This window comes from Chlamydotis macqueenii, chromosome 3 (genome assembly GCF_036417535.1).
Source record: "Chlamydotis macqueenii isolate bChlMac1 chromosome 3, bChlMac1.mat, whole genome shotgun sequence".
NCBI classification, from domain to species: domain Eukaryota; kingdom Metazoa; phylum Chordata; class Aves; order Otidiformes; family Otididae; genus Chlamydotis; species Chlamydotis macqueenii.
This window is the reverse complement of record NC_141558.1, coordinates 31346614-31373587: the sequence shown is the minus strand read 5'-3', so window position 1 is coordinate 31373587 and position 26974 is coordinate 31346614. Positions and strand designations below refer to the sequence as shown.

General features: G+C 36.2%; 1 protein-coding gene across 2 annotated transcripts in view; it reads right to left on the bottom strand.

Annotated features, from left to right (window-relative positions):
* ADGRB3 (adhesion G protein-coupled receptor B3) overlaps positions 1-26974 on the bottom strand; it is a 468567-nt gene that overhangs the window by 248882 nt on the left and 192711 nt on the right. For both annotated transcript variants that reach the window (XM_086744848.1, XM_086744847.1), the window contains exons 5-9: positions 21331-21495; positions 17662-17826; positions 16597-16761; positions 9479-9580; positions 8831-8937 (exon numbers count right to left, since the gene is read on the bottom strand). In XM_086744848.1, coding sequence (XP_086600974.1) covers positions 8831-8937; positions 9479-9580; positions 16597-16761; positions 17662-17826; positions 21331-21495 — 704 coding nt within the window. The remainder of the gene's footprint in view (positions 1-8830; positions 8938-9478; positions 9581-16596; positions 16762-17661; positions 17827-21330; positions 21496-26974) is intronic.

The following is a 26974-nucleotide window of genomic DNA, read 5'->3' as shown; positions in this document are numbered from 1 at the left end:
GAGAGAGAGACTGCGCAGTCTGGTCGCAATCAGGGCTGAACTACAACAATGGAGAAGGTACCATAGTAGTTTTAAACACATTTCAGTCTCCTGATCCTTATCTGCTCATTTCTAGTGCCTAATGTAAAACAGACATTCACTTAAGACGGAGCAGTTGTTTTCTAGCTTACATATCTCATATGAGTGGCTGAAGTATTTGGTTATTTCCTCTCTTTGTCAAAGTCCATGTTTATTTACAGAGAGTGACGGAGATCTGTTAGGAGACTGACAAAGCCATACTAACTGTATGGTGTCAAAAGCACTCAAAAATCCAACATTTCAGTCCATGCAATGAGTTTGGCAGGGCAGAATACAGAGCTTTTTCTAAACCAAATGAGTGCCCTCATCATCAAACAAACAACAATACTGAAGACATTAGCTTTTTTTCTGAAATTTTAGTCTTCTCCCATGCAGAATGGGAAAATGTTACTGAGGCAAGGGAATACTGTTGTCTGCCACAATCTCTTGATCAGTTGCTTTCTAATGAGAGAAAACAGTTTGCCATCCTCCTGTCAAGACATAGAGGTGACAAAACAGAGCTGACTCCTGCAGATTCTAGGTTTACAAGGGAGGCAAGGCAAGGAGAGCAGACCATTTAGTGATATAACTCCCCTGCCTATCAAATCCTGTGAAGGTGAAGATGAAGAGCTGGCATTTACCAATATAAGGATAGACTGAGGCAGAACAAAAATGTTGTTATTGAGGCCTGTACATTCAAATCTACAAAACTAAGCCTGGCTGCTTTGCTCTGCAGCTATATAAAAAGAAATGAAGCACTAAACCAGCAAAAAAGGAGCAGTAAAATTTTTAGGAGGAAGCCTTTCATTCCCCAGAGTACAGCAGTCATTTCACTGAGGAGTACATGGACAGGCTGATACGCTGCCCTTGTAATATAATTTGGAAAAACAAAATCATCTCTAATGAGCTGCAGCTGAGCAAATCATTATTCACCTCAGAGTTCTTTTTATCAAATTATATTTTAGCCAAGCACTTGGAAAATCGTGAATAATGCTGCTGTGGAAAAAGGGGAAACAAAATTATACTATGAACTGGAAGCAGCAGAAATGCATTTTAAGGCTATATTATCAGTTTGATATGCAAAGATTCACCTGCAAAAGTTCCCATACTCCTTCACAAGTGCTAATATCTTGACACCAGTTTGATATTTCATATGCAGATTTTTCCTTCCTAACTCTCAAGAGATTTTTCGGTTTTCCATCTTCCCCTTTCTGATAGAAAAGCAGCCCAGTTTGCATGAATGCATGTTTGATTTAGGTGTTATATCACTCAAATTGGCACAAATTAGTACCTTATTTTTATTGAAGCAACTAAATGTAGAATTTGTTCATCCAGGTTTGAAAACCATGCTACATAGGTTTAGAAAATGTTTTAGAAGAGATTTTCTGATAATATTGGAGATGACCTTCAGAAACAAAGTGACAGGCTTTAGTCTTCCTCATTATTTATGAGCACAGTACAAATCTCTTCCAAACTAGAGTGTCCAAAAGCCGTTCAGAGGAAGTCTTACTTTAGGCAAAAGGGCTATTCCAGTGCATAGTGAGTCAGTGATATATTACCAATATTTTCGAAGGAGATCTGTCACAAAATTGTCTTTTTTTTTTTTTCTGATTCAATAAATCCTATCACTTAGAATGCATGCATAATGCAGTAGAAAATAGAAATAGCCCTACATATTCAATTTTTATTCCATTTACACAAAATTAGTTGCTAGTACTCAGTGGTAAGATCTGATTCATTAATGGTTTTCATTAAAAATGGTCATACAGGCTTCAGATATTCATTTCATAAAGACCTCATAAGCTATGAAAACTCATTGCTCTTCAACATCAAACTATTTTAATCTCATTTTCTGCATTAGCTCCCATGCAAGTCTTTTGTTTCTTGGTTTTTGGTTTTTTTTTTTGGCGGAGCTGGGGAAGAAGGTGAGTGGTTTCTCTATTTTAGAGGGATCTTTTTGTTTGGTTTTGTTTGTTTTTTGGTTTTTTTTTTCCAATTTAGGTGGCATCTGCAGAATGGATTACGACTAGATAAATAAGTCTTTAGCTATGCCTCTCAGAAGCAGTTGTTCATACAAAGGACGATGTAGGATATTCCTAACTGCGGAGGTCATGCTTCTTAGTCTTCTTGTAGTGTACCAAATCTGATAGGCTTCAAGAAAGGATGAAAATGAAATTAACTCTTATTTGAGGCATTTCAGTAACTTTTTTTTCTTGGATACCATCTGAGGTAGGCCTGTGGGCTCCTAATCACTGATTCTATTCTCACATCCAATCACAGTACAAACAGTTGAATTTCTTATTCTGAGGACAGATTTTACCCTGTTTATCCAAAAGAAAAAAAAAAACAAAACAAAAATAAAAGTATCAAAGTAAAGCATGAAATTTCTCAGCAGAACCAATCCACTTGAGGTATGCTGGCTGAAACTTGCAAGAACATGAGAACTGAAAATTCCTTAAAAAAAAAAAAAAAAAGTCTTGGAGAATGCATTCTCCATTGCATTACTTTTTACAGTGAAGACTCGATGTCTTCCTATAAGGGATATTCTAGTTCAAGAAGAGGTCATGCAGAATAATACTTTAGAATATTTTGGAGATATCTTTCTTTTATTAAAAGTTATCTCAGAAAATATTCGTCCAAATTAACCAAACACCAGCTCAAGTAAACAACTTTAGGTAAAATAATTAGGTAGAATATTTTCTGCTTCCAGATCATAAGCAATGAGGACAATACTTCCTAATAGTATACAGTCTAAGTTTGGGTCATTAGATCATTATCTAATCTGCCTTTCTATATATAACAGTTCATTAAGCTACAAACAGATACTCTTTAAAGATATTAAAATACACTAGTTAGACTAAAGGAGTTCAGCTTTCAGAAAATTAAACTATTTACCAAAGGTAGAAAGAGACAATAGGCTCTAACAAGGTCCACAATTTCTGCTACAGCAGTAAGTGATTTGGTAAAATGTTCTGAAAACTCAAACCATGTCTATCCCACAGAGGGGAAAAAAACCTCCAAATTCTGAGAATATAATCTGGAATTAGGGAAAGCAGGGAAATTCCTCCCTATTAACTGAAATCTGGTAATCAGTATGTGACCATGAACTATCCAGAAGGAACTGAAGAAAGGATATCCCTTGCCACTAGATCTTGTTCAGACTTATGACTTTACTTCATCTCCATCCACAATAAAACAGATACTTGGAAGACGTCCTCTGCTGTAATTTTCTCTTTCTCAAGAACATGTTTAACAAATGGTTCATCATTGGGCAAAATAATCTTTCTTAGCTGCAAAGATGACTGGTAACAGTCCTAAAACACCATGCTTGACTAACAGCATTTTCTTAATGCAAAGCTGCAGGTACTGCAAACACACTAGAGCAATACAAGAAATCCAGAACAAAAACTGATATATAATCTCTGATTCTTTTTCTGTTCATCAAGTTATTGCCTGATACCCTAGGTCATGAATTCAGAAGGCAAAGCACACCTATTTATCACTTTGCATTTTCCATGTGTAGTGCTTTAGTAAGAATAATTCTAATTAGGTTCTTTAAGTATTATTATTAGAGCTGTCCAAATAATTTCCCAAGGGTTTATTTAATGGATTTTGGCATTTTTGTCCCTTAATTTGTTCAGTTAATAATTTTTCATATTAGTCAACCAGCTGTATAAGCTGGTCAAACAGTATTTGTTGAATTCATTTGATGACTGATTTGTACCAAATGTTGGATAAATTATTCATGACTAATTGGTTCCATTATTCAAAAAGATCTAATTACCCTAGTTTTAAAAAGGACCTGTATTCCACAGTATACAAGGTAAAATAAACTAATGAAAGTACAGGCTGTATGTCTGTGGCATAGCTGAAGCGAATCATCCTCTTCACTGCTTTTAGTCAGGCTCCTACACATGAAATGTGTAGGGCACTGTGCCCTCAAAAGATGCAAGCTGACTGCTAATCTCCACTCCATAAACCAAACCTTTCCCCTTCACTGTTTCATCATGTTCCAGTGTATAGCCTCCTCAGAGGCCATGTAGTTATTATATTTTTACCATGTCAGGGACTTTCTGTGCTATGAACATTAAGGAACAGTGGCTAGGCACTAATTCAGAAGATCAAAGATAAATTCCCTGCTTGCCTGTTCTCCTTAAGTTCCCCATCAACAAACAAGGGAGATGTAGTAGAGCCTGATCTCAAGCATATATTGAGGAGATATATTAATTAAAGATTGTCAATTAATCTGAAACTGTTGTAATAGAATGTTAAGTACAATATTGATATATGTATCAAAAAGTGGTCCACATATCTAGACAATTCCATTTAACCAATGCATCTGAGGTGCTGGTACATGCCTATCCTTAGCAGAGGCAGTAATTCTGCCTGGCACATTCTGTAAGTGGCTGAAAATAGAGATAAATTATTCATGGTGCTGAGGGTTATGAGTGAAGTATATTATCTTTAGCATTACAAGTGTACTTTTAACTTCATTGGCTCTTCACCTTTTGCAAATAGACTTCCAAACAGCTTTTAGGATGAAAAGATAGTGCCATTTTAATGCGATTTACATAGCTACCATATTGGTCTCCAAACAAGTTTTGAGTTAAGCTGAAGAACATGCAGATCTAGCTGGGTTTCTGCTACTTTAATACTGTTTATTAAGGGCTGAAATTTGTCCCATATCACTTCCAGGTGAGTAATAGAGAAAACTGTAAAAATACAAGAGGCTTTGTGCATGAGGCAGTGAACGTACTGCAGCTGTATAGAATAAGGAAACAGTCTTCAGGGGTCAATCCCCTGTGGTTATGTGATAAAATTCTACACTATGTATAGCACAGAATTCTGGCTTAATGTGGACATCTGCTGAAAACCTGTGTTACAATTTGTAGGAAAAGGCTATCTTTAGGAAGAAAGTAAAAATCATACTGATATTAGAGTGCAAGTCTATGAATTAACTTTTCAGGATTTCTGCCTTTTGTGTATTTCTAATTTTTTGGACTCATGGAAGTCACAGAATCACAGAATCATGGAATGGCTGAGGTTGGAAGGGACTTCTGGAGGTGATCTGGTCCAACCCCCCAGCTCAAACAGGGTCACCTTGAACAGGTTGCCCAGAACCATATCCAGGCAGCTTTTGGATGTCTCCAGGGATGGAGACTTCACAACCTCCCTGGGCAAACTGTGCAAGTGCTCAGTCACCCTCACAGTGAAAGCATTTCTTGATGTTCAGACAGCACCTTCCATGTTTCAGTGTGTGCCCGTTGCCTCTGGTCCTCTCACTGGGCACCACTGAAAAGAGCACGGCTCCATCTTCGTTGTACTCTCCCTTCTGGTACTTCTATATATTGATAAGATCCTTCCCCAGCCTTTTTTTTTTTTCTAGACTCAACAGTTCCAGCTCTCTTAGTCCTTCCCCATAAGAGAGATGCTCCAGTCCCTTAATGACCTTAGTGGCCCTTTGTTGTACTTGTTCCAGTAACCCCATACCACTCTTGTACTGAGGAGCCCAGAACTGGACACAGTACTCCAGGTGTGGCCTCACTGATGGATACACGCAGTCCTGAACTTCTCTAGTGACAGTGCAAGCTGCCCAAATGTAAGGTGTTTTTACTGTATAAATAGTAAATACAGGTAAATAAAATAGCCATGGGAATATTGTCTAGCCCTGAGGCCATGGAGCACAGACAGCTTGTATCCCTCAAGCTAAACTGTCTTTCCCTTCTCTATCCCAGAAAATGATATTTTTATTGCCTGATGGGAATGGTGTCTCTGCCATGCTATCCTCTAAAGGATGCTAGGCATTTTTTCGGAGAGTGCTCACTGGCATGGTCTTAAATCATGTCAGGGAGTATGCTAACAGATAAACAGTTAAACAGTGTAGATGACTGCAAGGACTGTGTTTAATCTTAGGCAGTCACACCATTTAGTTTATTTACTAGCATAACTGTAAGCTTCCAGCCCAGAATCTGTGCAGCCACGTTAGCAGGCTCTGTGGCCAAGGCAGTATTCTCTATCTCCTAGTATACAAAATGCTTTCGTTTAGAGAGTATTTGCTTGGGCATAGCACCATGTGGATTCAACTACACGACTTCTGGACTGGTTCTGGATCATATGTGGCTTGTCTGGAGGACAAAGAGAGAGGGACCTGTCTGTATTCTTCCAGGCATGCATACTTTAATGTATTAAGTATTGTATGTATATTATGTATATCAACTGCTTTAAATCAACTTCAGAAATATCATTTTTGAAGACTATACACCTACTTTTGTTTTATGTATTTCAGGTAAGATATAAAAGGGATTTAGCTCAGATTTTATGGGAACATTCACAGAACTGAGTGACACCCTCCACTACTCCTGGTCTGAGTTGGTAAAATAACATTGTTGGTAAGTCAAGCACATTGAGGCGTCTCACAAATGGTTTCATAAGCACATATATTTATTATAGCAACACCGTCTGTCAGCAGCTTCCTTATAAAGCCCTGTTTTCAGGGATTTATAGAGCTGACATATGTATCGTGGGGGAACAAGCCTACATTTGCAGGGCAATGACCTTATAGGTCTTTACCTCTATTTTCTACAATTCTTTAAATATGCTGTGTTGTTCACTTTGAGAAGCAGTGAGATGTAAGCTGAGCTGATTTTCTTTGTGAACAGCTCCCAAGTGCAAAAGAAATCAACTCTTCTCCTTTAATTTGTTTGCATATAAACTAGACTGAAATTTTGTGCAGTAATAAGACAATGTTTAGATGCTTGTGTAATTTTAAAGAAGCTTTAGTTATTTTTAAATGTTCTTTGGTAAAAGATTATTTCACAGTATGGTCTGATCGTATTTAGTATTTTGGAAAAGGAAATATAGAAGAATAGATAAATCTGATCTGGGTTAGAAATGCTGTCTTTTGTCCAACAATGACCCATTCCTGCCAGGCAGACTTGCAGCTCTTCAAAAAATACCAGTGCCTCATCAAAAGTTAGCATGGCAAGTCAAACAACTGAAAAACATGAAAGAGCATTTCCCATTGTTTGAGTTGCTTATGAATAGCTTCTAGCAATAACATAAAAAGAAAAGGCTGACTATCACTACAGAATCAGTGGCATAAGCATTGAGGCTATGAATAAATGTTGACAAGAAATGTAAGAGCAGAGGAACAAAACTCTAAAGGGATGGTCTTCTGGTCAGGCAGGTCAAGATGAATAAATCCTTTAAAATATTTCAAAATCCTTTAAATATTTCAGAAGATTGTAATATTTAAATGCAAAAATAACAAGTAAAAGAGAAGTAATTTGCTTTGCTTTGAAACATTGAGATATTTCAGTCACATAATGTGATTTTTTGTTCTGCAATATGACACTATTAGTACTCAAAACTGTACATACATTACCTACAGTCATTACCTTAATTGTGCCCTTTACCAAAATACAGATTCTAAGCAAACAAAATTAAAATGTATTGCTGTCCATGCCCATAAAGGATGTTTATATATGCAGGTGTTGCAAAAGAATAAAATATCAAAAATATAGAATACAAAAAAAGTTACAGCCAACTTAATGTTGTTTTCTCCAGTGTGAACACTAAAGGGATAGAGCCACATGCAGACAGCTATATCAAACAGGAAAGTTTCTCTGTAGTGAGGAAAATTGCTTTGACACTTTATTCTCTTATTTTAAAAATAATGCTTGCTTTGGTTCACCCTGAAACTAAATCCCAGGCCTCAATTAAGTTGGAATCTAATGAAACAGAACGCAGCTCAAAGGAATTCATCAAAATCTCCTCTAAGTGGCAAGCCAGATTTGAGGAATGACAGCCAGGCTACTACTTTTCAAGCCACCAAAGATTTTTAAACATGCTACAGAAGTGTTGCACTTGGTTGAAAGATTGGGAAGTTATGAAGCACATGGCTATATTAGTGCCCCTCTGCTGAATGATTAATGGAACAGTGGCCTTTAGAAAAGGAGACAGAGTAATAAGATTGTCAGTAAAATATATCATGCAGGCAAAAAACATTGTCCAGGAGAATCTTCAAAGGAGCTCTTCCCACAATAGTATTAACCTGGCTGAATGCTTCAGCTATGGAAATAGAATGTAATCAATATCCCTAGTGTATACCATGGTAATATATTTATAATGCAATATATACAATGTATTACATCTATGCATATAAATATATCTAGGCAGTAGATAAATGTATAATGCATATGCTTTGCAAAGAAACTTTTTGTTAAGCATACTGAAAACAGTCCATAATATTTCTTCATCTAGAGTTACTGTACTTTTTCCAAGACACTGCAATTAGCTTTACCCTATAATCATTTCCTATTGTTACATGTGAAAGTGAAGTTCTGAATTTGATAGCAAAAAGAAATATAGTTTCTAACTTCCTAGTGTGCAATTAAAGAATTCAAGGTATTATAAAATTACTCAGCAGGTCACTCTTCCAGTAAATCTCATTTATTCACATTTCATTTTCTAATAAACCAAAATATATCTTACCTCTGACCCTTATAAAAATTTCACACAGCGGACATGAAAAAAGGGAATCTGATTCATTATTCCACATCTACAGTAAGACAAAGCTGCTTTCACTCAAACACCAGAAACATACAAGATCAGAATAACATACATTAATAGAAATTATTCTTTCTTAGGTCTATTTTCCTCCTGGCATTTCTTCTCAGAAATTTGACTCAAGAGTAAACTCGTAAGATTATTTTCACATCAATGATTAGTAATGAGTAAACAGAGCAAGTACGAAAGCTGGCTTTGCACCTACTGAATGCTGCAAGTGTCTGTACTCATTTGATATGCATCTAGCAAAGCTTGGATGTTCCCAGAAGGCCACTCCATGAACACTGAGAGAGCAGCGTCTGCTAGTGGTGCCTGTAACATACAAAGAAGACAGAAAATATTTATAGCAAGATCAATTGGAAAGAATAAACCTTATTTAAACAACATGTCATGCTATTTTAAAAGCACACACAGAAACAATTTCATGCAATGATTATCAGTATATAACAAGTAGTATAAGACTCTGAAACACATTTCAATGTTCATTTGATGGGTTTTTAGCAGTGTTTTCTTAATTAAAAAGATTTTCATGTTTTGCTTCACTTTCATCACTTTGCCTGATAGATCCTGTCAAATTTATTTCTTCCTAGCTTCTTCTCTCTGGCTATAATGCATATATTTATGTGTATACATCAAGTACACCACAGACCAATGCATACACGTAAGCAGCTATAAGTACATGTCTATACTATATGTATGTATATGCATATGTAAATAAGTGGGGTTTACACAGATATATCCACATATATGAATATATACATATGTATACAAATCTAGTAATTATTGTATCTAGAACACAATACAAAAGATTTCTCCCCTTTTTTATCATCATAATTTCAAAGCAATACTCTACCTGTGGCATTGAGAGGACATCGATTGAATGCCATGTCCCCAGCTGGGGTCCTTTTCCACACCATTGACATCAAATAGTCTTCAGGACATATTTCATAGGGTGCTGCCATTTAGAAATAAGAATTTAAATAAAAACATTAATGTAAAACAGATGTTTTATATCAGAGAAGTAAGTCTTCAATCTTGTCCTAATTTTTCCTGGATGCATATGTTAATATCATTTGGTTTAATTTTAAGAATGAAGTACAAACATGCAAAAATGCAAAACCTATAATTTTTGTGTAGTATCTGTCTTTGTGATGGTATTTATTTCATATAGTCTGTGCCTTTATTCTCTTCAGCGAACAAAGACTTTAGGTTGTAGATGCAATGTTAGCAGTTTGAATCTTTTCCTGTTGCTCTATGTTGATCAATAATGTTAAGCATCTATCAGAAGATGATGATACTTAAAATGTTATAAGGTGTGATGCTTATCTCACACTAAAATTTTTAAAGATTTTTCTAAAACTTAAACTGTATGTGAAAGAGTCAGTTCTGAAACCACAGTTGAAACATTAAATGTGCTAAAGGTATCAGATGAGAGCTGTATATTGTGAAGACCAAAAAGCAGGTTATTTCTTTGAATGTGTTTCCGTACAAGTTCGTAATTAAGCAAATATAGTCAATAATGTGGGACTGAGTGGCTATAAAACAAAATCGCCTTTTACTGGTTATTGCAATAAAATATTTTCACAATTTCATAGTTACATAACGGCATGGGGAAAAAGAAGCTTCTGTAAATGCTTTGTGTTCTATTTTCACACGATCATGACCTACAGATTCCTTTTGCTCTTTGTATTTTTCCTGTAGATTCCCCATTTATGATTTTTGAGTAAAACAGCAAACATCTGGCTGAAGTAATCTCACAAGTTAAAGCACTGGCAAATGCTAGTTACTGAAATATAATTAATTCCAAGTTCAGCAGAGAAAAGCCACTACTTATTTAAAAGTATTATTATATGTATTTCAGGAAAATTATAACCCCACTTTGTTACAGCAAAGCAGTTACAAAAAAAAAAAAAGAGGAAAAGAGAAAGGAAATTCTATCACTATAGCAGATCATAGAATCATAGAATGGTTAGAGATGGAAGGGACCTTCAAAGGTCATCTAGTCCAACCCCCCTGCAAGGAGCAGGGACATCCCTGACTAGGTCAGGTTGCTCAGAGCCTCATCCAGCCTGGCCTTGAATGTTTCCAGGGATGGGGCATCCACCACCTCTCTGGGCAACCTGTTCCAGTGTTCTATAACTCGCATCGTAAAAAATTTTTTCCTAATTTCTAATCCAAATCTACCCCCCTCTATTTTAAAACCATTACCTCTCGTCCTATCGCAACAGGCCCTACTAAACAGCCTTTCCCCATCTTTCTTGTAGGCCCCCTTGAGGTACTGGAAGACTGCTATCAGGTCTCCTTGGAGCCTCCTCTTCTCCAGGCTGAACAGCCCCAACTCTCTCAGCCTGTCCTCATAGGAGAGGTGCTCCAGCCCTTTTATCATCTTCGTGGCCCTCCTCTGGACCTTCTCCAACTGGTCCATGTCCTTCTTGTGTTGGGGGCTCCAGAACTGGACACAGTACTCCAGGTGGGGTCTCACCAGGGCAGAGTAGAGGGGGAGAATCACCTCCCTCGACCTGCTGGCCACGCTCCTCTTGATGCAGCCCATGATGCAGTTGGCCTTCTGGGCCGCAAGGGCGCACTGCCTGCTCATGTTAAGCTTCTCATCCACCAGCACTCCCAAGTCCTTCTCCTCAGGGCTGCTCTCAATCCATTCCCCGCCCAGCCTGTATTTGTGCCTGGGATTGCCATGACCCAGGTGCAGGACCTTGCACTTGGCCTGGTTGAACTTCATGAGGTTGGCAGAAAGCAATTCAATGATTCACCCATGGTTGCATGGGAAATCTCTAGCAGAGGCAGGAACAGACTACAGATTTTGCCCATCCCATTACCTAACCCATAAAACTGTCCATCTTTGTTTTATACTTCTGCTGACAGAAGAGTGAAGTGAGTAAGGGAACTGAGTAGACTTCTGCACAAAGCTGTACTCTCTCTTTGTGGAGGACAAATAATACCTTGCAGATGGCTCAGCAATATTAATATGAATCACAGTTGGGCAGAAAAATTGCTTGCTAAATTTGCCTCATCAGCAGCATTCCTGAATCATAAATCAAGACAGTCGGTGCTGGTAAAAAAGCAAGCTATCCATTAATGATAAAACCCCCCAAAAGCTGGTTATATTTATAATCTGGAATGCTAACATTGCTTCAGACATGCCCAAAAAGTGAATGCATCAGGCCAGTGTTACAATGGGAAAAAACAGATTTTGATAAACCTAAGCTATATGGTGACATAAGCAAATGCAATTTCCAGCCTATTATGACCTTATAAATAAAAGAAATGTTCTGAGATAAGCTGTGCACCTGTGTGTTGTGTTCAAAGTAAAAGGCATTCCCAACACCCAGAGTCATCAGGAAAAAGGTGCAGGAGCAAGGAGCAAGTCAGAGCTTGGAAGAGGTATCACTTAGCCCAGGTAAAGAAGTTTTCCTGGTCCCTGGCTGACTCTATGCCTTTAAATGCATTGTAGAAATACCTTGGATCAAGGAATGCTGCACATAAAAAACAAACCAGTTCTTCCTAAAGCTAAACTATATCTAGCAAAGCTTAGTAATCAGGCATCCACCCACATTAAAGCATCTGCGAGGCTCCAAACCCATGTTGCCCATGGAGACATTACAGTCATGTTGGAGCAGTATTACATCTAAGTTAAAAAGCCTCACTGGCCCTGGTGGCTCTGCTCAGGACCAGTTCAAGTATTTCTGTAACTATGCCACAACTAATTTATAACACACCCTCAGATAAATGTGAATTATCTGTACAACATCATGGAGAATTGCTAGAATATAGAAGCAAACAGCAAATACTGAGGTAAATTTCCTAAAACTGGCAAATAAGAAACAGATCTCTCTTTCACTGATGATATGATTCAGCAATATCTTCCCACACAGAGCATGTACTCAAATTTACCACATTATATCCCTGTAATGATAGGCCTGAATTCATCTCACCTAAGCATAAACACTCAACAAAGTCAGTGGTCTAGAAGTACAGTTTTCTTCTGACACTACTGGTGAGAGGACATGCATCTCCAAGAGGCAATTAACCCACCTGGGATCTGAGGAAGCTCTGTACAGCACAGAGACAAAGCAAGAGACAGGCACAACCTCAGAGTTTATGATCTACCCAGGCAGTTATTAAATATGAGAAAGAGTAATGAAAGGATGAAGCAAGTTAGCCAACAGCACACAGTAACTCACAAACGAAGCTAGAACTACAGTTCCTCTCTTGAATCCTAATTCAATTCCACAGGCAAAATTATCTTAAGCAAAGGCTTTTCAACATCTTATAGAATAGTGTTGTAATCAGAGACAAAACAAAACCCAAAGGTTTCATCTTATTATTTTGTTGTTGACAATTATTTGAATCTTCCCCCTTCTCATATTCTATCTTAGGTATCTAGTATTGCCTCTGAAGAAATCTTCTACCTTCAGTAGGAAATCATTAGCTAGTCTTTGGCAGCAGCTGTGCCCTGTTATCTTTTTGTTAACAAACAAGGTAGTGTATCATTGTTTTCAGTAATATTTTGGTCAAACCAATTCCAATAAATTCCAATATTATGTTTTCTACCACTGACAATAGGCTTATGATAAAAATATTGAGGATCTGTTTTGAGTAAAATCTGGGTAAAACATAAATATTGGAACATGTATAGAATTATTATAGATTTAACTATTATGGAATTAAGCATTTCTGGAAAACGGTACTATATTATTGGAACCTATCATATTCTTAAAACTGTCATAAGAACATGGTCTTATTTTTATAAAAATAAATTCACAGAAATCTTCTCTCCTGAGTAATACTGTACTCTGTTCTCAGTTCTCACATCTCTTAGTTATTACTGACATATTTGATGAGACTTACCTTATTTCTCTTATGCATTTCTCCAAGAGTTTCTGATCAGCTTGCCATTAACTCCTTTATCAGTCATGGACTGCAATTTTTTTTTTTTTTTTGTTACCTAGCTGTCTTCTTTATTCCTATGGGACAGACCTATTGTTCATTTATCCTGTGCAACTTTTTTTGCAGTGATTCCTGTGTAACTAGCTGCTTAGTCTAGAAGTTTTTTCCTTTCCCTGATTTGTTTTCAATTTTCTGAAGTTATCCTTCACAAAAGGATACTCTGAGAGCAGAGTACTACATCCTTAACGCTGCTGACCTACTAGGAGTGAAATCTAACTTTAGAGATTTGGGATACGACAAAGGAACAATGACTGAAGTAAAAATTTCTTCAGATATTTGTTTTTCATTCCCAGAATATTACACAATGGAAAGAAACAAACACAGTTTTAAAATTTATAATTGTGAATAGAAATATATCATAAAGATATTCAACATTTGCCCAGGGAACAAGCTGTTTGAGAAACCAACTTACATATAATAGTTCTGAACCTGCCTTTCTTAGTGCTGCTTATCTTCAGCTTCTAGGAGTGTCTGATGTAATTCTGTTCCTGCCCAACCATTTGAAGAGAATCACTGATCGACCATGAAGAAAATACTATATAGTGTTTAGATAATGCAGAACTCAAACCACAAAAAGTCCAGCCAAGATTTTCAGCCAGTCAAGTGAACAACTTTGTTTGCAAAGTATCTGATTAACAGAGGCCAACTTAATAAAAAAAGGTTTTATTCTCCTTTTGCTTCCACAGCTTAAAGATAGCTATAGTATAACTTTCTAATTTCTAACTTTCCTAATTTCTAATCCAAATCTACCCCCCTCTATTTTAAAACCATTACCTCTCGTCCTATCGCAACAGGCCCTACTAAACAGCCTTTCCCCATCTTTCTTGTAGGCCCCCTTGAGGTACTGGAAGACCGCTATCAGGTCTCCCCGGAGCCTCCTCTTCTCCAGGCTGAACAGCCCCAACTCTCTCAGCCTGTCCTCATAAGAGAGGTGCTCCAGCCCTTTTATCATCAGGTCTATAGACATCAGGGTGATACAAAGAGGTGCAGCTTTATCCACTGTACAAATATGTTATGCAAATCTACAGAGCTGAGGATCTGGTCTTACACTAACGGCAAAAAAATGCTAACATAAGAAAAAAAAAATCAACATTCTAGTCTTTTATGTTTTTCAATGACTTACACAGAAAAACAAGCCGCTGAGACAAAAATAGCTTTTATCAACTATTTTAGGGCTATGGAAGAAAAGCATAGAAATAACGAAATTTGCTTATAATTTGAACAATCATCTCTGTATAGTGCTTTTCAATTTTGCTTGGTGTTTATAAAATGTAAATCTGTATATAATTTTTTTTTTAAATTAGCCACTGTTTACATTTACATTTGAGATGCTTTAGTAAATGTCAGTCTAGAAACAGTTAAGTTAAATCTTATTAATGTATAATCTTCTGCGTAAGTATAGCTTGTTAAAAGGTGCTTTAGGTTATGGTTTCTATAAGCATACTGATTCTAATCTGGAATTAATCGAGTAAATAAATAAATTTACCAAATGTCAAATAAAGCTCTGTGTGCATTTGACTTTTAAATGCTTCTGTAAAGTATTTTATTAACAGCAGGTGGCAACCTTTGAAAATCAGACTGCAGCAGTATGATTTTACTTTTACATATACAAATGCAAATTATTTCAAGAATGGTTTTATAAGCAGAAGCCAATTGATCTGAATGTCTGCTTATTGAGAAGATTCACATTAACCTTCTCGTAGTGCTGTGCCTTTATAAAGGAAGTCTGTATTAACTATGGAAATTATAATTTGTTTAAGAATCCAATACAACTATTGTTTTTTACTGCTTTTCAAACAATGAATGTTTTATTTAAAATAAAGAAATCATTAGTGAAGTAAGTTAAATTTGGTTAACTTCTCCAGGATAGTATTATAACTTTATAAGTGCAAATAGTCCTTTTGTTGTTCTTCAGATGCAATGAGATTCATTGTTCTATTCTACTGCAAATACCTTGAAAACTGTTCTTTGATGGCTGTCAAGGGATAAACATGCTGCCTATGAAAATGTGAGCTTGATAACACAAAATTCACGTCTGATATATTTCCCATTTCCTGACCCAAAGCATCTCTGCCATTTAAGTCTTTTCTCTGACTAGCAGAGAACATAGCCATCGAACTGTCCACAAGTTAAAGAGATTGCTACATTGATTTTTGCTGCTTCCTGGCTTGCAGTTCAGAACATGTAATTTCCCAAGTGGATGGCTAAGACATCCTACACTACTTACACCTTATTTTGTTATCTTACACCTATCCAACAATGCATTCTTTTACTTTAGGACAATGTGTCCTTACAGGTAAATATGATCAGATTCATCAACTGTTGTTGTTTATTCATCACTGTTGAATAAGCTCAAAAGTACACTTTTATTAGCTTTCAGTGGGAAAGACTTAAATTTGTTGGGAGGGCCAAGTAAAAAGTCCTGCAAATAATATATCTAAGCTATATATTATAACAGGAATGATGTGCCTTTTTAATTTTAAACTATTTTCCTTTTTATTAAATGTTGCTCATGTATTCATTTGTTCTATACAGTGCAGTAAGGTTCACTTTTTCACTTATCTTTACTGCACTGAAATTTGCCCCAAATGTGTTACAAATATGTTTCTTGTACACTGGATAAAAGGAATTCCACGATTTACAAAACCAGCCCTGATAATCTGAAGAACAGTGCCTTCAGAGAGAATTTCTGTAGCAAATCATCACTGCTCCAAATAATGTAGGCATACCTAGGCAATGAAGTATTTTTCTGATAACCTTCTATACTATGGCATTTCGATTTATTTAAAACCTGATGCATTTCTCATATATCCAATAGGGACAGGTTAGACATAGCTACATAAACACAACTCTATTGAGAAAAACAGCAGCGACTTGTCTAAAGCAAGGACTGATATGGCTCTTTATGGCTATTGGTCTATGGACATTGATCTTGTCTCTCATAATCAGTAAAGTAAGCCATACTGTAGTATAGATAATAACCATTATATTATATTTGCATCTCACCGGGACACCTCTGTTCACTGCACCTTCTAACTTCCTCTCCAGTTCCTTCACACTGTTGCCCAGTCACAGCAGCACCTTGACAGATCCTTATCCGTCTCTCCCAGCCACCATCGCAAGATTTGGAACAGCCACTCCAGTGGCCCCACTGGTTCCACTGACCATTTGCTGTTTGGAAAAACAAAGTTACAGTGGTGACATAATGACAATCATAAAGCAGGATACATAGGTTATTCTTTACTTGGGTAAGAGAAGAAAGCTCCCCAGATGTAACTAACAGTGACAGAAGTGGTAGATAGAGAAGCATAGAATGTGGGGAAGTCTCTACTTGGTTCCTAGATATGGGATTGCTGTCTGAATAATATGCATCTTGAGATAAAATAAAAATAATTGGTGCACATTAACTTACACTAAACTGCAAAATAGACATTGTCCCTTTTGTATATTTTTTCTATATACTTTTATAGTGGTGTTGTATGGTAATGATACACATTTACAATGTGCATAACTATCCTTTAAAAAACTAAATAAAAACATTTTGTGATATTTTAGGAGTTTGATTTTTACATGCTCTGACAGTGCAAATGAGGCCTAAAAGTAGCTATAAATGTAATTTACTCATCCTGGAAGGCTGCTTTTATACTGTCAGAGGACCATGAAGTAGTCTCAGTGTAAAAGGGAATGAGTTCATACAAGTTCACTTTCTACGTCTGTGAAATACTTTATCAAGTTTTTTAGGCCTCAAATGTATCTTTCTGAAACTGTTGAATGTTCTTTAAACAGTGATAAAGCTGAAAAGTTGATATGCAGCCCATCATGAAGTCTTTCTCGACATAGTCTTTAGCTTTTTATCTCCAGGTGGCTCATCAACTAGAAAAGAGTAAGGCCTCAGGCCTCCCTCTAGAGGTGGCTGCTTTTCCCTTTTGCAGTCCACTGAGACCTGCCGTGGCCTAGGATCCTCCCGGCATACCCCCAGTTCCCGGCTCAGAGCTACTGGCAAGGCTGGCCCCTAAGTCTCTCCTGAGCAGGAGAGGTAGAGTGCGGCTCCCCGTGCCAGTCAGTACTCACCCGTGCAGTCAGGGTTGTAGCACTCCCGGCTCTCGGCCCAGGGCCCTCTGCACTCGGAGCCACCATGGGCCGCTGCCGTGCACTGCCGGCTCCGCTGCTGGGTGCCATTGGAGCAGGTCACTGAGCACTGGCTCCACGAGCTCCACTCCTGCCACTGTCCGTCGACTGCCACGGCAGGCACAAAAGAGATGGACACAGCAGAGTTACCACCTAAACCGGGCAGGGCCTCACAACTTCCTTCTAGATTAGGGGATTTCAACTTCAACTTTTCAACTAGGCCCTTGGACTGGACCTAGCCTGAAGATGTTTGAATTCTTACAGCAATCAAACTCAGAAACCACCATTACGAGCTACTTTAAAATAATTTAAAAATGTTTTCCTTTTTTCTTCAAGTAAAGAATGTTTCATCCTAATTGTACACTTATATAACAAAGGATTAATTATGATTTTGCTCTCATATGTTTTGAACAGCCTTATTAAAAACAAAGACTTATTTAAAAGACTAGTCTTGTCTTTTAGGCAAAAGTGTGGGCCAATCTTGTATCAGGGAAACCCTGAGCCCTTCAAAGTGATTTATTACAGCTGTGGAAATCACTCAGGTGGATCAGCCTGTAAGATTATTGGTCTTGACTGTGAAATTAGGTCTCTTCGGGTTGAATAGCATAAGAAAAGCAGGAGTTACCTCTTTGCCTTACATACAGTCTCTGTTCTCTACACTTATAATGCTGAATATACTTTTGTCATTCATCCTCCCTGGAAGGTAAATGATCCCAGTTCTTCAACATTCTTTTGAGATAAAATGTAGGAGGACAGAAATGGCCTGCCTTCCTCCTCAGGTCTGCTTCTGTGTTTGCATGTTGCATAATCTTATTTCTGAATTTGTCAACTTGACTTTTTAAACAAGATATATATAGTGACTAGTTATCTATTTATTATTTTGTATTAGCCCCTACATTTGAGTCTGGATGACTATTCCCATGGACTTATTTTTAATTTCATATATCAGAGAGCTTCTTGAGGTAAATGAAAATATTAACAACAAAATAATAAAAATATAAACCAATTAAGTTCCCATAGAAGTGAAAAATTATACGATCTATAACAGATGATAGGACTAGACAGTATTATTGAAAATGGGTAAGTATTATGAAACATGTTACTACTGACTGTGCTAATTCAGAATCCTGTGTTCCTATAGACTTCAGCAACCACCAGTTCCTCGTTGTACCTGCAGTTACCCAGTATAAACTAAAAATGTAGGTTGTAATACAATTTTGAGTAATAATCTTCCTTGAAAACCTGTGTTTATAACTACTATTGCCATAAAAGCACCACTGCTGAAAACTAGTAACTTCACTTGGCGCACTTGATAACCTCTGATTTCAAGATTCTTCTAAAGGAGGGCTGGAATAGCAGCTTCCTAAGTTGGTGGCGTTAATAATTAAAATAGAAGGCAGAATCTTTAAGTTAGTGATTTAACATACTGTGTCTGTATGGGTGCACCACTGTTCAGTGAAATACCGAGGTGAACTACTTTACTGTTGTCTGACAGAAACCATAAAACATTTCTAACAGTTCAAAGATACTATCCATATCTCTAATACCCAGGATCTCAGCAATAACTGATTTAAAGGAAGAGAGTTTTTTAGGCTTTTTCCTAAAGTTCTATATTAAATATTCCATGTAATGCCTGGTTGTGAACCACTTTTCAATGCAGATGCCTCTCAAGCTATGAAGCTATGCCCTGATAATTTATTCAGCAGAAAATGTAAATCTTTCCAAACATGGAAGCTAGTTGCACTCATTAATCATAAAAGCTTTATGTGAAGAGGAAAACATTATGGAAATTACAGTTCAATGCACCCTTTTCAGTTTTATTCATTGCTATATAGTATTATTTAGGGTAGGAAAGATCGAATCAATTATTATAGTATCTTTGGAGAAAACTTATTCTGTGGCTTCTCATAGGTATTTCATACATCTCCCTTCTTTATTTTTAGAAGCAAATAGAATGCAACTGTTCTATTTCAGAAATATCACTAAAAGACTAGAGAATTCAACATGAAGGTTTGATTATAAAACTGAACATTCAAATTACAGCAAATCTTAACATTAAGCACAGATTTAAACTGTTACTTTTAAATGTAACCAGTATATAACATTCTTTAGTGAAAGGCATTTAGGTACAAATGACTGTTCAAAATTCAGAATTCTCAAATAACTGAGTATTTTGACAGATCAGGTGTAATATCTTTTGTGTTTCTTTGCAATACTGAAGTGAACTGAATGCATTAATTTCTTCTCTGCTATTTTTATTTGGCATTTCTCTTGTTGTCAACTGCTTCATGCTCATGTATCATGTTCATTACTTTTCTGTAGACACATGTAAAATCACACAGCTGCCAACTTGGCCAAAAACTGAATTAATTAAAAATTTTTGCAGCTGCATTCAAGACTAAAACTTTTCCACAAATTTTGTCCTAAAATTGGAGTATGCTTTGCTGACCAGAAGAAAAGCAAAGTTCAGGTTTAATAAAAATCTAACAAATTACTTGTACTTCTGTGAGGCAGTAAGTTCCATTTTTTTTTCTTCATGTCTGTTTTCAAATCATCAAACAACCATTTTCTAATGGAATGTCCATCAACTGTTTTCAGGGAGAGCTGTGATCATGGAGAATCTATTTGCAGCAGCGTTGTAAACTGTGGATATGCAACAAGACCACTGCAAGGGCAACCTTCACACTGTCAGAAAGAACTCATGAAAGGCATTTCTCACATTACCACTACCTGATACCTTTTTAATACCTAAGTATTACAATGAGTTCAATAATTATATATATAATCTTATTTATGGTTGTTAAACTCATTGTAATACTTAGGTATTATATACATAAATATACACACATGTCCATATATACATATATGCACAGATTGAAAATTTTGGTCAAAATTATTCATAACATACGGGCAAACATTTTAAAATCCATTTTGAAAGAACAGATTATTTTTTTGAGTTAGTTTCAGTTTCGGTGGATGGAAAGCTTAACATTGTTTAGTTGGTTAGGAGTAGTTTTTTGTAAATAGTTTAGCAACTACCTCGTATAAATGAGATACTTAAAACTCCTACCATAAGGGCTTAACTGGGATTCAAATAATGCCCTAGCTGTTTCAGCCTTTCTTTCTGCACACATGTAAATAATATCAATTTTGAATAAATTAATAACAATTAAAATTTTATGATTTCCCAAATGCTTGTTATATGATGAAAAAATTATTACAGTGAGCCTCCAGGCAAACATAATTCAGATAGATATGGTGGACACAAACTGTGACCTCTGAATGTCTCTGTTTAAGCGACACTCAGAAACTTGCTTGTCTTTTGCTTCTCCAAGACTCATTCTGTATCAAGATTTCCTACACAACATACCATGCCCTACAGAGAGAGTATATTGAAGAAACTAATAATTGTATGCTTGTGCAGTATCTTGAACAGAGTTAGCATCCTGCTTATATCCTTGAATAACTACAGTCAGAATTATAAACATTATTACCCTGTCTACTCACATTGCATAACATTTTTTTTCTGTGTGCAAAGAGTAATAAAAGAAATCACAAACAATGCACATTGAATTCACTGTAACAAAGCAGAGAGTTGCTATATGAGCTCACCAGGGCAGAGTGCAATATTGCAAGGTTTATGTTGCATTTCAGGTCCATCACATGATCTTCCCCCATACTGGGGAGGTATACATGACCTCGTCCTAGTTCTTTGGCCTCGACCACATGTGAATGAACACAAACTCCAAGGTGACCATTCCTCCCAAACGCCATGTACTGCAACAAACCAAACAGATTTTAACCAGAAACAGACACACAAGTAACAGAAGGATTTTAAAATAAACAAGATCAATGTTTTAAATGGGAATGATTTTGCCAGCTTCAAGGAAATCAGTACAGAGGTGGTCTTTAGCATTGGCAAATAAATCCTTTATACAATTAAATTAATTTCAATTTTAAAAGTATATTTTCCCTAAAATATATTTAACTTTGAACCACTTTCTCTAATCTTTAAACTAATCTCACTACCACATTTCCTTCTCTTCCATTCTTTCAAGAAAGATGGCTTCCCTTTTCAAAAGTTAGTTATATCTTTGGTGCTTGACTTGAAATATGTTTAATAGCCCTGATTTTCAGAAGACTACTCATTGTGAAAACCAGACATACACTTTTTCAAGGAAACTCTAAAAACTTGAAGCAATCCAAATTACGCTTTCTTTAGAAAAATATAGGAATAAATGAGAGAATTTCTTACTGTGTCACCATCATAAATTGAGGCTGTTATCTTATAATTGTTTCATTTGTTTAAATTCTGGTGGAAACATGGCAGCACATGTGCTTGATTGCCTTCCTCAAAAATTCCAAGACCACATAAGCAAAAGAGATTTGCACTATTTCCTTACATTAACATATTCATTGATTTAACATACACAGTAATACATGCATGACTCTATCTTTAAAAAATGTTCACTCAACATACTTCAAACACTTACAGACTACACAATAAAATTACAAACACATATCAATATTTTTATTTACAAGTATTTCATAAAATGAATAAAAAGAATCATAGAAGATGCATCTTTCTCTACCTTAATTTTTTTCCACTGTGGGAGAAACTAATCTATAATATCCATATGAGCTTGTATACCGTATGATTCCCCTTTTCAGAAACAATTGGAGTTAAATTTTCAGAAGGTTCTCTAATATATTATAGCTAAGCATGTATTAGTAAGACAATTCCATACATGCATTGGTAAAACAGTTCCTTATAAACTGAAAAATATTGCAAAACAAACTTCAGTTATTTTTCTTCTGCTTAAATAAAAGCAGTTGAACAGGTTTAAATTAGGCTGCGTGACAATAGGAATGTAGTAATGAGAACCGTAAAAATGCTAGGTGTTTAAGAAAAATCCAGAGACTTAGTACCCAGACTGAGCATCACACTCGGGATCATGTAACTCTCTGTGTTTCTGCAACTCTGTCTGTTTGAAGAGCATCTGGAGAGTGAAATAATGTACAACATCTCAGTGCATCATTGGTAATGGTTCACAACATTATAGAAGAAATAGATTTCCTGGCTTGTCCTCACTTTTTTTCATCACTGTGAAAGAACTTCTCATGTATAGGTTTCCTCTGCCCTGAAGGTACATATCACCTGCCCAGTTTCCTCAAATAAAACCCTTTTCCTGTAGGGATCAGAATAACATTTCCTGAGGTGAAATTCAGTTGCCTACAGTATGGAAGGAGGTTCAGCTCCCTGGCATATTATCACAAAATCATCAGTAAGATCAAGGGAGATTCTGCATGTAGGTAAGTTCTATTGCATTTCATTAAAAGTAAGGAAAATTGTCATTTCAGATGCTATGTTGAGGTAAAAAATTTGTTAGCTAACTTCTGAGAAATTGTACCTGACAGAAAATGTCAAGCTTTACTCAGGGAAGATTTTAACTCACTAGATAACAGCTCAATTGATTAAAGGTTTTTTACTTGGTCATGTATAAGTGGTCAAAAAGCACAATAATTATTCCATGTCGTACATGGCTACCTTTATTAAAATTATCTTATTCTAAATATCACATCAATCTGCATTATACTAGCAAAAAAAAAAAAAACAAATCCAACCCAGAAAAACCCCTCAGGAACATTCCAAATTAATGTTAAAGTGACAGACTTTAGTCTAGTTATTTTAGAAACCTTGATTAACTGTGACATTTTTGTCAAAATCAGGAAACCTAACTCCTCTAAAACTAGTAAATTGATGACTATTTGCATATAATCCCTAATGTTTCATCTTTCTTCAACAAGTATTATACTTAGACAGCTACTCTGATCCAGTCATACAATCTGAAGATTTTTTTCTCATTGGCAAAGTAATAGATTCTGAATCCAGACATATCTCTAAGACACTAAATTTTTTATCATATGAGAAAAATTAGTAAGAAAACGATTTGTCAGATCAGATTCCAAACAGTAGTAAGTAATAACAAGTATAATTTCATCTCCTGATACCACAATGATTGATCAAGATGCTCAGGTGCAACAAGAACTTCAAAAAGTACTAAACATAGCAAATCAAAATTAATCCAAATTAGAAAAAAAGATTATTGTGTAAAAAATAATAAATTAGAAAGGTCTTGACCTTATGCAGATGCAGGCTGAGGTTTTTCAGGGTACATATGAGTTTAAGTTTATTATTTAATTTGGAGTTTTGAGTTCATGCTGCCAAAAAGTTACAAGTTAGTTGTCTTTATTTAAAAATGACAAAAACATGTGCTGAGGGTCTCTTTAAAGATACTGACTTGAGCCAAAATGTTGTATATCTCTTCTGGCAAGAGTGACTGTATGTTAGCGGCAACACAAAATAATTATTGTGTGATTTTGGATCTGTACATAAGCCAAAACAAGATGTTTCACTTTGGGTGGACTCAAACTTACAGCAGCCTCTATCTGTTTGCAGTTTAAAGTAAGTTGTGTCCAAAATAATCTTCCATGACAAATTTTAGCTCATTAAGTAAAAATTTCACAGTATCTTCTTGTATGCATAAACTTGTGTATCTGAAACTAATAGAGAACTAATAAAGTCAAGGATGGAGAAGGCATAACACTAAGAAAACAATCAATGTCAGCAAACAAATATCAAGGAGAATGCATCACAGAATTGTCCAACATTATCCAGATCAGATTTAAAAGAACATCTTAATTTAAAATGTCTTACCTTTAAATATTTTTTCCTGATATTTCATTTACATTTTCTTTCTTTAATACCATTTTCTAAGTACAAAAAACCCTGTAACATCTGATGAATTATAGCCAGACGAGCTATGCCAAATTACACCAGATGGAGAGCTGGCCCACAGAGGAGTTAGTTTTCTATAACACAGTTTCAGATGCAAGATTCACTCTTTGGGACAAAAATATTCAGATTATTGCCAACTTATCTGTCAAAAACATTGGTAGCACAACGAGTCTGTATTACTGCAGAGCATCTTTCCCTTCTCTCCGCCACTCTGTGCACCTAATCATGTTGAAGTGAACACCCACAGTGTTCACAATATGCAACTGCTGGGAAGTGGGAGGAGGTGTGAGGCCATGCTGGCCTTCATCCTACAAACAAGTTTTGGGATATTTTTATTGGAGTTTAAATGCTTTTGATTGATTCAGCTTTAAACTGAGCAGATATTGGAAAGCTATTATGGCCATTGACATTTCATTGTAAGTGGTATCATAGTTTAATGTGGCTGAATAACTTTATCCAAGCAGATGTTACATTAAAGAATTTTTAAAAATTAAATTAGAGGATTTGTATGTACAAATTTAAACTCATTTAAGTGCTGTAACTTAAATTGTCCAGTCAAAAATCTTTCTTAAATTTGTAATACATAAAGTCGGCAAACTTTCTGACAGCAGCCCTCTATCCTTCAGGTTTAAGCCATACAGCTACTCTGCTTCTGTCATGTCTCTTTCTAATTATAAACCTTAGTTTTCCTTACTTTTATTTTCTTCCTCTGAAGTGAAGGCCTGAACTTCCAGAATATAGATTACTAACAATAAAGCTACATGAATTAAATAAGTTAGAGCTAATTTCGCAGTAATTATTTTTTTAGTGTACCATGCAGGCATAGAATATATAAAAAATGTGCAATATTTCAGCAATATGGCTAAACTTTATTGATATGAGCCTTAAGAAAAAAGGAGATAACTAAAGCAGTGTTAGTATATCACATCAGCCAAAATATAGCTTTTGAGCAAACAAATGTTTGAAATGGTTTAGGGTATTCCTGCTTCTGCCATGTCTTGCTTTACTCATAAGCCTGAAAATGCTGAGCTTCAGTTAAATTTTGTGGTAAAGTTTGTTGAAGGCAATGGAGAAGGAAAAATAGAAGCTATGATCTGCAGGCATGGAAATTGCCTATTCTTTCTCTTTGAAGTTTTAGCTGTGTTAGAAATGATCCACTAAGCAGAAATGAGTCAGTCGCACTGCAGTACTGGATCCTGAGGTGTCTTCACTCACAAAAGAACCATTGACAACAATGGTTACCTGAAATACGTTTTGTTGCCTACTATGCTGCACTTTTCTAGAAGGCACTTGATTCTAAGACAGACTGAATTACCTAGCGGACTCCTGTCTCCAAAATAGTATCCGTTTGCAACAAATGTAAACTCAGCCTCGAGGGCTCCAGGGAGGTCTTACAGTATCTAAAGGAGGCTTACAAGAAAGATGGGGAGAAAATTTTAGCAGGGCCTGTTGTGATAGGGCAAGAGGTAACAATTTTAAAATAGAAGGAGGTAAACTTGGACTAGATTTAAGACATTTTTTACAATGAAGGTGGCAAAACCCTGGAACAGGTTGCCCAGAGAGGTGGTAAGCTGCCCCATCCCTGGAAACATTCAAGGTTGGATGGGGCTCTGAGCAACCTGATCTAGTTGGAGATGTCCCTGCTCCTTGCAGGGGGATTGGAGTAGATGACCTTTAAAGGTCCCTTCCAACCCAAACTATTCTGTGATTATGTGAAACCCAAAATTATGTAAATAATGATTCCTTCATGACTTTACTTAAATTATCAGGAGCACTATTTTGAAATTTAAGGATTTATTTCAATACTTTTTTATATATACATATGTGTATATATAAAAAAAAAAAAAAAAAAAAAGATGAAGCTGGTGAATCCCTTTCTCAAAATTTTCCCGGAATGTAAGATCACAGAGAGATGTAGTCCCTAACATCCCACTGAGTATCTTGGACACTAAAGGAAGTATATGAAGGCAATAGATGAAAATACTGTGGAAACCATGCATTAGTATTTGCAATTTTAACAGATTCATTTGAAGCTTGAGGATAGATGCTTGAAGTCTAGTCCAGTAGGCCATTTTGCATACTTCTTTATTTTGAAGGGGCAACCTTTTGAATAGGAAACTGTATTCCAGCTTTCAAAGTGCCCTCCCCCCTGCCTTTTACTAATCATGTAAACATATAATGAATATGCCCCAGTAGATTCTGTATTTGTAGGTTACAAGGAGAGACCACTGTTACATTTTGGTCCATTTACTGCTTCTAGTTCATGCTCTATGATGTAAAATGTTGTTGTGTTAACAGAGCCCAAAAGCTGTTTGAAATGAGTGGTACAGGTTTGGGTACACAGGCCAGATCCCAGTTATGTATGTATATGTTTGGATGATTTTGTCAAATGTGTGTTTTAATTATACTAGTATACATATTATGCATTTTGTGATGCATGGGCCAGGGATAATCCTG